The 12,966-nt window shown below is 32.8% G+C and overlaps 1 protein-coding gene and 1 long non-coding RNA gene across 5 annotated transcripts in view; one reads left to right on the plus strand and one right to left on the minus strand.

The window, feature by feature from the left end:
- The window catches only part of LOC139492087 (serine-rich adhesin for platelets-like), an 84,565-nt gene that overhangs the window by 23,245 nt on the left and 48,354 nt on the right, over window positions 1–12,966 (plus strand). The window contains exon 10 of one of the 4 annotated variants that reach the window (XM_071280227.1): window positions 8,032–8,124. The exons of 2 other annotated variants lie outside the window; for them this stretch is intronic. In XM_071280227.1, the coding sequence (XP_071136328.1) occupies window positions 8,032–8,124 (93 nt within the window). Of the gene's footprint in view, window positions 1–8,031; window positions 8,125–12,301; window positions 12,536–12,966 lie in introns of those variants that run through there. One more of the 4 variants, XM_071280229.1, reaches the window with a different exon arrangement.
- Window positions 11,881–12,433, minus strand: LOC139492091 (uncharacterized). Its single transcript, XR_011656707.1, has 2 exons — window positions 12,323–12,433; window positions 11,881–12,048 (listed from the first exon to the last, which is right to left on the minus strand). It is a non-coding gene; the product is annotated as an uncharacterized lncRNA (long non-coding RNA).

Consider the following 12,966-nt stretch of genomic DNA (forward strand, 5'->3'; position numbering starts at 1 on the left):
AAGTCCAATCAAATTGAAACCTAGTACACATTTTCACTATGATATGATCCCTATGAGTATAAAATCTTTGCTTGAAAGTAGATCATTTTAATTTTCTCGTGGGATGTTAGACAGCTTGTTACGTGACTCATAAATAAGAAGTGGACATTACACATCTTTTTGTGCCCTACTTAGGGGCATTGTGGTTTTTTGTCTGTGTGTCTGTTCATCTGTCCATCCGTCTTTCCATCTGTTCCACTTCAGGTTAAAGTCTTTGGTCAAGGTAGTTAGTGATGAAGTTAAGTCCAAACATAGTGCACATGTTCCCTATGTTATGATCTTTCTAGATTTTTAATGCCAAATTTGAGTTAAGACTACAATTTCATGGTCCACTGAACATAGAAAATGATAGTGCAAGTAGGGCATCAGTGTACTTTTGACACATTCATATTGATATTGTTTCTCATGTTTAACTTGTTTGCAACTGACTGATGTTAGTAAAAATCAATAGTATGGCTTATCAGTTATCTCTTGTTCGTCTCATGTATTACTTGGGGAAAAAATGGGAAAAAGTAGTGGTTACACTGACTAGACAATGCTCATCATATTCACACTCTTGTTATACCTGTCAAAATCCAGTTTTAGAAAATGTATGTTTTTTTATAACAAAATAGATTGGCTGATTGCTATTAGATTTATAAAGAATATAACACATGCTGATATTCCACACTTCAAAGGATTCTATGTCAGTTAAAGGAACCCATATCAAAGTACAAAGTAATTATTAGATTCCCAGTTGGCTACCTTTTTTTACTTCAAAACAAGAGATTAAAAAGAGGATTGAAAGAAATGCTCATCCTCATCAATATTTTTGTTTGAATATCTGGAAGAACTACCGGTATGTCTTTTATCTTCATTTGTCTGCTGTTGCAGAGACACTGCACTGTTGAGACATAGTAATGCAATATAGTTAATTGCCTCTATCAAATGGGTCATTGCTTTCTTAATTATTTTTCTTTATTGTGCAAATGATTATTATCCAAATTGTTTGAGCAGTTTTAGATCAGTTTGTTCTGATTGGTATATCCTGTTAGATAGATGATATTGCTGCTATCATTTTTTTTTGATTGGTATGTCCTGTTAGATAGATGATATTGCTGCTATCATTTTGTTCTGATTGGTATGTCCTGTTAGATAGATGATATTGCTGCTATCAGTTTGTTCTGATTGGTATGTCCTGTTAGATAGATGATATTGCTGCTATCAGTTTGTTCTGATTGGTATGTCCTGTTAGATAGATGATATTGCTGCTATCAGTTTGTTATGATTGGTATGTCCTGTTAGATAGATGATATTGCTGCTATCAGTTTGTTCTGATTGGTATGTCCTGTTAGATATATGATATTGCTGCTATCAGTTTGTTCTGATTGGTACGTCCTGTTAGATAGATGATATTGCTGCTATCAGTTTGTTCTGATTGGTATGTCCTGTTAGATAGATGATATTGCTGCTATCAGTTTGTTCTGATTGGTATGTCCTGTTAGATAGATGATATTGCTGCTATCAGTTTGTTCTGATTGGTATGTCCTGTTAGATTGATGATATTGGTATGTCCTGTTAGATAGATGATATTGGTATGTCCTGTTAGATAGATGATATTGGTATGTCCTGTTAGATAGATGATATTGCTGCTATCAGTTTGTTCTGATTGGTATGTCCTGTTAGATTGATGATATTGGTATGTCCTGTTAGATAGATGATATTGGTATGTCCTGTTAGATAGATGATATTGGTATGTCCTGTTAGATAGATGATATTGGTATGTCCTGTTAGATAGATGATATTGTTATGTCCTGTTAGATATATGATATTGCTGCTATCAGTTTGTTCTGATTGGTATGTCCTGTTAGATTGATGATATTAATGCTATCTGTTCTGATTGGTATGTCCTGTTAGATAGATGATATTGCTGCTATCAGTTTGTTCTGATTGGTATGTCCTGTAAGATAGATGATATTGCTGCTATCAATTTGTTCTGATTGGTATGTCCTGTTAGATAGATGATATTGGTATGTCCTGTTAGATAGATGATATTGCTGCTATCAGTTTTTTCTGATTGGTATGTCCTGTAAGATAGATGATATTGGTATGTCCTGTTAGATAGATGATATTGGTATGTCCTGTTAGATAGATGATATTGGTATGTCCTGTTAGATTGATGATATTGGTATGTCCTGTTAGATAGATGATATTGGTATGTCCTGTTAGATAGATGATATTGGTATGTCCTGTTAGATAGATGATATTGGTATGTCCTGTTAGATAGATGATATTGGTATGTCCTGTTAGATTGATGATATTGGTATGTCCTGTTAGATAGATGATATTGGTATGTCCTGTTAGATAGATGATATTGCTGCTATCAGTTTGTTCTGATTGGTATGTCCTGTTAGATTGATGATATTAATGCTATCTGTTCTGATTGGTATGTCCTGTTAGATAGATGATATTGCTGCTATCAGTTTGTTCTGATTGGTATGTCCTGTAAGATAGATGATATTGCTGCTATCAATTTGTTCTGATTGGTATGTCCTGTTAGATAGATGATATTGGTATGTCCTGTTAGATAGATGATATTGGTATGTCCTGTTAGATAGATGATATTGCTGCTATCAGTTTGTTCTGATTGGTATGTCCTGTTAGATAGATGATATTGCTGCTATCAGTTTGTTCTGATTGGTATGTCCTGTTAGATAGATGATATTGCTGCTATCAATTTGTTCTGATTGGTATGTCCTGTTAGATAGATGATATTGGTATGTCCTGTTAGATAGATGATATTGGTATATCCTGTTAGATAGATGATATTGGTATGTCCTGTTAGATAGATGATATTGCTGCTATCATTTTGTTTTGATTGGTATGTCCTGTTAGATAGAGATGATATTGCTGCTATCATTTTGTTCTGATTAGTATGTCCTGTTAGATAGATGATATTACTGCTATCAGTTTGTTCTGATTGGTATGTCCTGTTAGATAGATGATATTGCTGCTATCAGTTTGTTCTGATTGGTATGTCCTGTTAGATAGATGATATTGCTGCTTTCAGTTTGTTCTGATTGGTATGTCCTGTTAGATATATGATATTGCTGCTATCAGTTTGTTCTGATTGGTATGTCCTGTTAGATAGATGATATTGGTATGTCCTGTTAGATAGATGATATTGGTATGTCCTGTTAGATAGATGATATTGGTATGTCCTGTTAGATAGATGATATTGCTGCTATCAGTTTGTTCTGATTGGTATTTCCTGTTAGATAGATGATATTGCTGCTATCAGTTTGTTCTGATTGGTATGTCCTGTTAGATATATGATATTGGTATGTCCTGTTAGATAGATGATATTGGTATGTCCTGTTAGATAGATGATATTGGTATGTCCTGTTAGATAGATGATATTGGTATGTCCTGTTAGATAGATGATATTGGTATGTCCTGTTAGATAGATGATATTGGTATGTCCTGTTAGATAGATGATATTGGTATGTCCTGTTAGATAGTTGATATTGGTATGTCCTGTTAGATAGATGATATTGGTATGTCCTGTTAGATAGATGATATTGGTATGTCCTGTTAGATAGTTGATATTGGTATGTCCTGTTAGATAGATGATATTGGTATGTCCTGTTAGATAGTTGATATTGGTATGTCCTGTTAGATAGATGATATTGGTATGTCCTGTTAGATAGATGATATTGGTATGTCCTGTTAGATAGATGATATTGGTATGTCCTGTTAGATAGATGATATTGCTGCTATCATTTTGTTTTGATTGGTATGTCCTGTTAGATAGAGATGATATTGCTGCTATCATTTTGTTCTGATTAGTATGTCCTGTTAGATAGATGATATTACTGCTATCAGTTTGTTCTGATTGGTATGTCCTGTTAGATAGATGATATTGCTGCTATCAGTTTGTTCTGATTGGTATGTCCTGTTAGATAGATGATATTGCTGCTTTCAGTTTGTTCTGATTGGTATGTCCTGTTAGATATATGATATTGCTGCTATCAGTTTGTTCTGATTGGTATGTCCTGTTAGATAGATGATATTGGTATGTCCTGTTAGATAGATGATATTGCTGCTATCAGTTTGTTCTGATTGGTATTTCCTGTTAGATAGATGATATTGCTGCTATCAGTTTGTTCTGATTGGTATGTCCTGTTAGATATATGATATTGGTATGTCCTGTTAGATAGATGATATTGGTATGTCCTGTTAGATAGATGATATTGGTATGTCCTGTTAGATAGATGATATTGGTATGTCCTGTTAGATAGATGATATTGGTATGTCCTGTTAGATAGATGATATTGGTATGTCCTGTTAGATAGATGATATTGGTATGTCCTGTTAGATAGATGATATTGCTGCTATCATTTTGTTTTGATTGGTATGTCCTGTTAGATAGAGATGATATTGCTGCTATCATTTTGTTCTGATTAGTATGTCCTGTTAGATAGATGATATTACTGCTATCAGTTTGTTCTGATTGGTATGTCCTGTTAGATAGATGATATTGCTGCTATCAGTTTGTTCTGATTGGTATGTCCTGTTAGATAGATGATATTGCTGCTTTCAGTTTGTTCTGATTGGTATGTCCTGTTAGATATATGATATTGCTGCTATCAGTTTGTTCTGATTGGTATGTCCTGTTAGATAGATGATATTGGTATGTCCTGTTAGATAGATGATATTGGTATGTCCTGTTAGATAGATGATATTGCTGCTATCAGTTTGTTCTGATTGGTATTTCCTGTTAGATAGATGATATTGCTGCTATCAGTTTGTTCTGATTGGTATGTCCTGTTAGATATATGATATTGGTATGTCCTGTTAGATAGATGATATTGGTATGTCCTGTTAGATAGATGATATTGGTATGTCCTGTTAGATAGATGATATTGGTATGTCCTGTTAGATAGATGATATTGGTATGTCCTGTTAGATAGATGATATTGGTATGTCCTGTTAGATAGTTGATATTGGTATGTCCTGTTAGATAGATGATATTGGTATGTCCTGTTAGATAGATGATATTGGTATGTCCTGTTAGATAGTTGATATTGGTATGTCCTGTTAGATAGATGATATTGGTATGTCCTGTTAGATAGTTGATATTGGTATGTCCTGTTAGATAGATGATATTGGTATGTCCTGTTAGATAGATGATATTGGTATGTCCTGTTAGATAGATGATATTGGTATGTCCTGTTAGATAGATGATATTGGTATGTCCTGTTAGATAGATGATATTGGTATGTCCTGTTAGATAGATGATATTGGTATGTCCTGTTAGATAGATGATATTGGTATGTCCTGTTAGATAGATGATATTGGTATGTCCTGTTAGATAGATGATATTGGTATGTCCTGTTAGATAGATGATATTGGTATGTCCTGTTAGATAGATGATATTGGTATGTCCTGTTAGATAGATGATATTGCTGCTTTTATCTAGAAGCCTCTAACAACACAAATGGACCAAAAAACTTTTTCATGCTGCAGTTTGAATTCATTTAACATTTCAACTGGTTCAAAGTTTCAGCCCATTGCTAGAGAATGGTTGCATTTTGTTAGTTGTTTATCTAAGGAAAATATTTTATCATTCAATTCAGTTCGATACTTTCTATTCAATATTCAAGGAAGAGTTAGATAAATAACACACATAAATATCAGTCAGACAAGTGTAAAAACTTTGAATATTTTAATGTCATTACTTGCTAAATTACTGAATGGATGATAGATAATATTACAGCAAGATGAATATTTTATGCTGTTAAGTATTAACCTGGCTTATCTCCCTTATCCTAGCATATTTTTATACTACAAAAAATATTGAGCTTGTGACAATTATGCTGTAGCAATCCTACATTTAAGTTTTGTCTGTGTATAAAGGTTTTTCAGACATCAATTACTCTGTCAATTTTGTTTTTTGAAGCTTTATTTTCAATATGTTTTTTTCTTCATTTTTCTGCATTTTTCTGATAAAAGGACTTTTTGTTTTGTTTATGTGGATACAGTCTCGTGTTAAATGCAAATTACTTTGTCAAAACCTTCACAGAATATATGAATATTTGTAACTGACAAAGCCTGATTCAGAAGTCATATGAATGTATTTTTTCAGTACTTTTTAGCTCACCTGGCCCTTCGTTTCTCATCACTTGGCGTCCGTCGTCCATTGTTGTCGTCGTCGTTAACTTTTTACATTTTGAACTTCTTCTAGAGAACCATTGAATGGAATGAAACCAAACATGGCATGAATGTTCCTTATTAGGTGCTGACCAATTGTTGTTACTTTTTAGCCGAACCATCATCCAAGATGGCCGCCAGCGGGGGACTTAGTTTAACATAGAACCCTATGGGAAATGCATACAAATGACTTCTTTTAGAGTACCACTGAATGGAATGAAAACAAACATAGCATGAATGTTCCTTATGAGGTGCTGACCAATTGTTGTTACTTTATAGCTGATCCATCATCCAAGATGGCCGCCAACGGGGGACTTAGTTTAACATAGAACCCTATGGGAAATAAAATTGAGAATGGAAATGGGGAATGTGCCAAAGAGACATTAACCCGACCATAGAGCAGACAACAGCAGAAGGTCACCAACAGGTCTTCAATGCAACGAGAAATTCTCGCACCCGGAGGCGTTCTTCAGCTGGCCCCTAAACAAATATATACTAGTTCAGTGATAATGAACACCATATTAAACTCCAAATTGTACACAAGAAACTAAAAGTTAAAATAATACAAGACTAACAAAGGTCAGAGGCTCCTGATTTGGGACAGGCGCAAAAATGTGGGGGGGTTAAACATGTTTGTGACATCTCAACCCTCCCCCTATACCTCTAGCCAATGCAGAAAAGTAAACGCATAACAATACGCCCATTAAAATTCAGTTCAAGAGAAGTCCCAGTCTGATTTCAGAAGATGTAACCAAAGAAAATAAACAAAATGACAATAATACATAAATAACATCAGACTACTAGCAGTTAACCGACATGCCAGCTCCAGACTTCAATCAAACTGATTGAAAATTTATGTCTTCATCATATAAATATCAGGCACAATCCTCCCTGTGAGGGGTTTAGTATCATACCATCATGACATATATGAGAAGAACATAACCTGTGTCGTGCCAACAACTGGTTTATTAATAATAAATGTGTTTAGTTCCGATGCAAAGACCCTATAAGTGAATCAATATTAACGCCAAAATATGCAATCTTTAATGACCTGACAACAGTATCTTAACTATATCCCTTCTTAATAAGTCTATTTAAAGGTTTTGTTAGCTTCTGAGGTGAATACTGACATTTTTGTGCTTTATGAAGAATATTTCCATAAAATATGCATACAAATGACTTCTTTTAGAGTACCACTGAATGGAATGAAAACAAACATAGCATGAATGTTCCTTATGAGGTGCTGACCAAGTTTTGTTACTTAGAGAACCACTGATGATCGATCGGCTACAAAGATCATTAAATAGCATCTGAAGAAAAAAGTTTGATTCACCAAAAAACTTGGTATTTTACTGATAAGTGGCCCGGACTTACTTTAATCAACTTAACCCTTTTACACTGGCAGCTGCAATCACAAGTGGGACACAGTTTTGAACCCTTTACAAATTTGTATTTAGTTATTCTTTAACCTATTTAACATAGTTTGTTCTATTTGTACTGATGTCACTCTGCAGTAATTACTTATTGACATTTTCATTTGAAATGTCAGATGTAATTTAAGAGGTTGATAATTTTTTATCTTATTTGAAAAAAATCAATTTGAATGATTAGATTTTTATGTTATATTGAAAATTATTCTAATTATTTCTTAATATGCTATTGATAACCATTATAGCTATTATGTTGACATTTGTTATGCGACCGAATGACTTACTTTTATATTTATCAATAAACAACATTGATACAGATTTGCAATAAAACTGTAAAAAACTATGAGAAATGTACTTTGGGATTTTCTAGATTAAACAGATGATGCCAAGACGATCATTTCTCTCAAAGAGTCGGTCATTTTCACAGATATCCCGTTCCCGCTCTTTATCAAGCGCAGCAGAAGTAAGACGTTCTTGGTGGTTTAGCATTCTAATGACCTAATTATTTTTCTTAACTAGACTTTAGATGATGACTTGGTACTAACCAAAAGAAATTTTTTAATGAGTAATATTTAGCTATTTAGTGCATGTAAGTTCAATAGTACTTTAATAAGGTAATTTGATATGCATATGACTTTAATAGTCTTTTGCACTATATTAATTAATAGATGTTATCTTTGCTCGCTAAGAATTAAACGAAAAGAATCATTTTCATTGCCTAATTCCATTTTTGTCAACCCTGTGATTGTCATGCTAGGTCTGGTGTTTTTAATCATATATCCATATGTAAAGTGTTATTTGACCTTGACCTCAGTTTAGAAGGGGTATACAGAAGGACTTTTCATTTACTTGTATTTCTATTCAAAGATTACTATTTGGTATCAGACAGGGGTCAGTTTAGGGTTTTAATTTGGAATCACTTAAGTTATGGTTATTTCATAGACAATTTATACCCCACCCCCCTCTCAATGTTCATGTCTGTCTGTTCGATCAAGTTTTTGTTGCACTTTTCTCAGGAATTAAAAATCAGAGCATCATGTTTGAAATCAAACTTTGTGTTAACATGCTATTCTGTGTGATGTGTTTTAACATCCACAGACCAATGTCTTCCTGTTTACTGAAAATTTATAGTGGGGTATCATTTGTAAACAGTATCTCATAGTTCTTATTGTTTTTCTGGGGAGTAGAGGTTTAACTGAACTTTCTGCTTGTTCAATGCTGTTATATTTCACAAAATATTCAGAAATGAAGTTTGGATATAATTTTGATAATTTCTTATACAGAAAATGATAAGATTTCTTTATATTTGTAAATGTGTATTCTGACAAAGTGTTTGAGGAGTAAAAAGAATGTAAATTATAGAGCTTTTAAACCACATATATAATTAAGATATGGATGTTAAATAGTGATTTCAATTTGTTTTTCTAAACTGATTAACCTTTTTTCTTGCTATTTAATGGTTGATTTTGCTGTCTTATTTGAAATTATAAAAAAAAATTAAAAGATTTACAATCTTTGCCGTGTGAAAGAATATCTTTTGTGAGTACATGATAGAAAACACGACTTTTCGCTAAACCATAAAATTTATTTGTCTCCCACATAGAAAACTTTCACAGGTTAACTATTATATAATAGAGAGTCTTAACAGCCCTTTGTTACTGTATTAGGATATTTAAACATCTTTTCTTCCTTAAAAAAGAACAATAAATCAAGAGTCAGTCATATCAAGGTAAATAAAAGTCATGATTTAAATTAGGTAACTCAATTTCTACTAACTCTTCTTTGTACATAATGTTCATAGACTTAGTTACTAAAGGTGCACTCAATTAAAACTCTGCAACCTATATTAAAATGTAAATAAGAACTAGAAACCCCAGACAGTCTCCTTGAGTTTGTCATCTCAGGCTGTTCACATGGGATTTATTCAGGTGTTAAATTAAAATTAAAATTAAATTGTATCAATCTTTTTAAGCCTATGTGAATCAAATACAGAATATATCAGATATAATAGAGTGCAGATGGAGCATTTTTGTATAGGCTAACTTGGGTCGTTGTTCATATGAGCTCAAAAAAGATTGTAAGCACCAATAGTCTATTGATTGTTTGGTGTTTAATGCCCCTTTCCACTATTGTACTATTTCATGGGTTGTCAGTTTTTTTTGGTGGATGAAAACTGAAAATCTTAATCAATTTAGATAAGGAGCTAGTGCACTTGCCTTTACAGGATTTGAACACACAACCTAAGTGAATACAGGCTAGTGATATAGTAGATCGATTTCTAAGACCACTCAGCCATAGGTTTTTGCTAATTCTGTATAATTCTTGTAAAGAAATTCTGTAATTCACCCTCTAATTAAAGATCCATTACTTAGATTATTTTTTTCTGAAGTTACATTTTCATTGACAATGAGAGCATGTGGAAAGATCAAATTTATCTGTGCCTAATATGTGTTAATCTTTAAGCTTTTCAAATCCCTTAATTACCTCCAATCTTTTGTTAGACTTTATACTTTTGATAATAATAATTATTTTCTTTTAAAATTTGTTAAAATTCCTATATATCACTATCAACTTATCTTGCTTTGCATGGTCAGCACATTTTATCTGGTTTTGGGACCAGCTTACAATTGACAAAGGGAAACAACTTGTGTTACTGACTACAAAATTAAATTGGTAAATGGATAAATACCATGGTGAAAAATGCTATAATATCATTCTTCATAAAAAAAAAGCTTACTATAATGGTTTCTTGTAATGTTGGGTTGAGTAACAAATGTTCCAATGTTGTTAGTAACTTCTTTCCTGTTCTTATTACAGTTTATCGTGTAATGTTAGGTTCAGTAACAAGTGTACCAATGTTGTCAGTAAGTTCTTTCCTGTCCTTATGACAGTTTATCTTGTTATGTTGAGTTCAGTAACAAGTGTTCCAATGTTGTCAGTAAGTTCCTTCCTGTTCTTATGACAATTTATCTTGTTATGTCAGGTTCAGTATCAAGTGTTCCAATGTTGTCGGTAACTTCTTTCCTGTTCTTATTACAGTTTTTCTTGTTATGTTAGGTTCAGTAACAAGTGTTCCAATGTTATCAGTTAGTTCTTTCCTGTTCTTCTGACAGTTTATCTTGTTATGTTGGGTTCAGTAGCAAGTGTTCCAATGTTATCAGTTAGTTCTTTCCTGTTCTTCTGACAGTTTATCTTGTTATGTAAGGTTCAGTTACAAGTGTTCCAATGTTGTCAGTAATTTCTTTCCTGTTCTTATGACAGTTTATCTTGTTATGTTAGGTTCAGTAACAATTGTTTCAATGTTGTCCGCAAGTTCTTTCCTGTTCTTATGACAGTTTATCTTGTTATGTAAGGTTCAGTTACAAGTGTTCCAATGCTATCAGTAAGTTCTTTCCTGTTCTTATGACAGCTTATCTTGTTATGTTAGGTTCAGTAACAAGTGTTTCAATGTTGTCCGCAAGTTCTTTCCTGTTCTTATGGCAGTTTATTTTGTTATGTAAGGTTCAGTTACAAGTGTTCCAATGCTATCAGTAAGTTCTTTTATGTTCTTATGACAGTTTGTCTTGTTATGTTAGGTTCAGTAACAAATGTTCCAATGCTGTCAATAAGTTCTTTTTATGTTCTTATGACAGTTTATCTTGTTATGTTAGGTTCAGTAACAAGTGTTCCAATGCTGTCAGTAACTTCATTCTTGTTCTTATGACAGTTTATTCTATGACCTCTTTACAAATTACTCAGTTAAGTCTTGGGTATTTGCTAGACTCATACTTGTAACAAAATTTTAACCTCAGCAGTGTTCTATTTCAATATGTTATTTCCTAGCAAATGTTAAAGACAATGGACGGTTATGAGATTCCTCAATTAAGAAATGTTGAATTTCAAAGGTCAGACCTCATAGATAGTTATAATGCTCCTTTCAGCAAAGTTCAATTTTTCTCGGGAAAGATTTATTTCTATGGACTGTTTGAAAGCTCATTTGAGCAGTGACCAACACTATATCAAAGATCAAGACAAAAAAAGCTACATAGTGAGGATCAGGTCTTATGCTTTAAGTTCTGACCATGTTTTCGGCAACAATTGTGGGGATACATATGGTCTACTGTGAGTGTCACTTAAGACCAAAGTACTAATGCAGAAGGATTGACTTTTGACGCAGTAGTACATTTATGAACAAATTAATGTCATATTTGAATTGTTGGCGTGAGATAATACATCAAAATATTTTTGTTTTTGTTTATATATTTTTGGTAAAGTGATTTAATAACCGACTTATTTTTCTGGAGACACAGATTTCATTGTACAATTACATATTTATAACAACAATTAAGTCTGTGTCTAATAGATCAATACTTCATCTAGGCATCTTGTGTTTCTGACGTCTTTATACCTGAAATATAAAAAGGTAAATATCTTCATGGAATTACCAGATTTTTACATTTGATCAGAAATCGATAGCTCAATGTCAAAGTTGCAGTGATTTCTTGTTGCACAAAATGCTAAATGCTTGTATAAGTTATAAAAAGAACAAAGTTAGAAAGTGATTGCATCTATTAATTCAGATCTAATGATAACCATCGATGAAATCAACATTTACGTTACGGGTATTGATCGTCAGACCATTGATTGGTCATTAGACCCTTGATTACAGGTTGACTGCTTACCTGAGATACCTGGCTCAAGCTCCCCCACGTAGGTATAATTATCCAGGTACAATATAATCACCTGCTGAGCAGAATATCTTCTACAATTAGAAGGTATTAAAGGGAAAACACACAGTGTTTATTGCAGGGGAGTTATATCAGTTTAGATGTATTGACAGATTTCTGTTCGACATTCAAAGTGCATGCTGCATTCTAGTTGCAATGCATATTAAGGTAAGATTGTTTTAATATACTGGTATGTTAAATTTTGAAGTAAATGCTGTTGACCTTTTTTTTTTCTCAATTTTGATATATTTTCCATTTGAAAAAGAAGGACTTGATAGTATGAATTTTATTATATGTGTAACTATTTGATTAAAATTGATTTGAAATTATGTCAAAAGACAGAACAATATTTTTTAAAAATTATTTGAAAATTTTATTTAATGAACATTTTAACAACTTCAAAAGTCATTGGTATGTTTGAATTTTTTTGTGCCTGTCATAGGTGGTAGGGAATTTAGTGATACCCTTCACCGTTCATTTTTCCAGTCTTCTGTCTTTCCATCTTTCCATCTGCCCCTCCCATTTCCAAAGCTTGAGCATGGGCATTTGAGTTCTCAGTTACATTCTTCTTTTATTTTACTATTAAATAAAAATGTTAA

The sequence above is a fragment of the Mytilus edulis genome, chromosome 10 (genome assembly GCF_963676685.1).
Source record: "Mytilus edulis chromosome 10, xbMytEdul2.2, whole genome shotgun sequence".
Taxonomy (NCBI): Eukaryota; Metazoa; Mollusca; class Bivalvia; order Mytilida; family Mytilidae; genus Mytilus; species Mytilus edulis.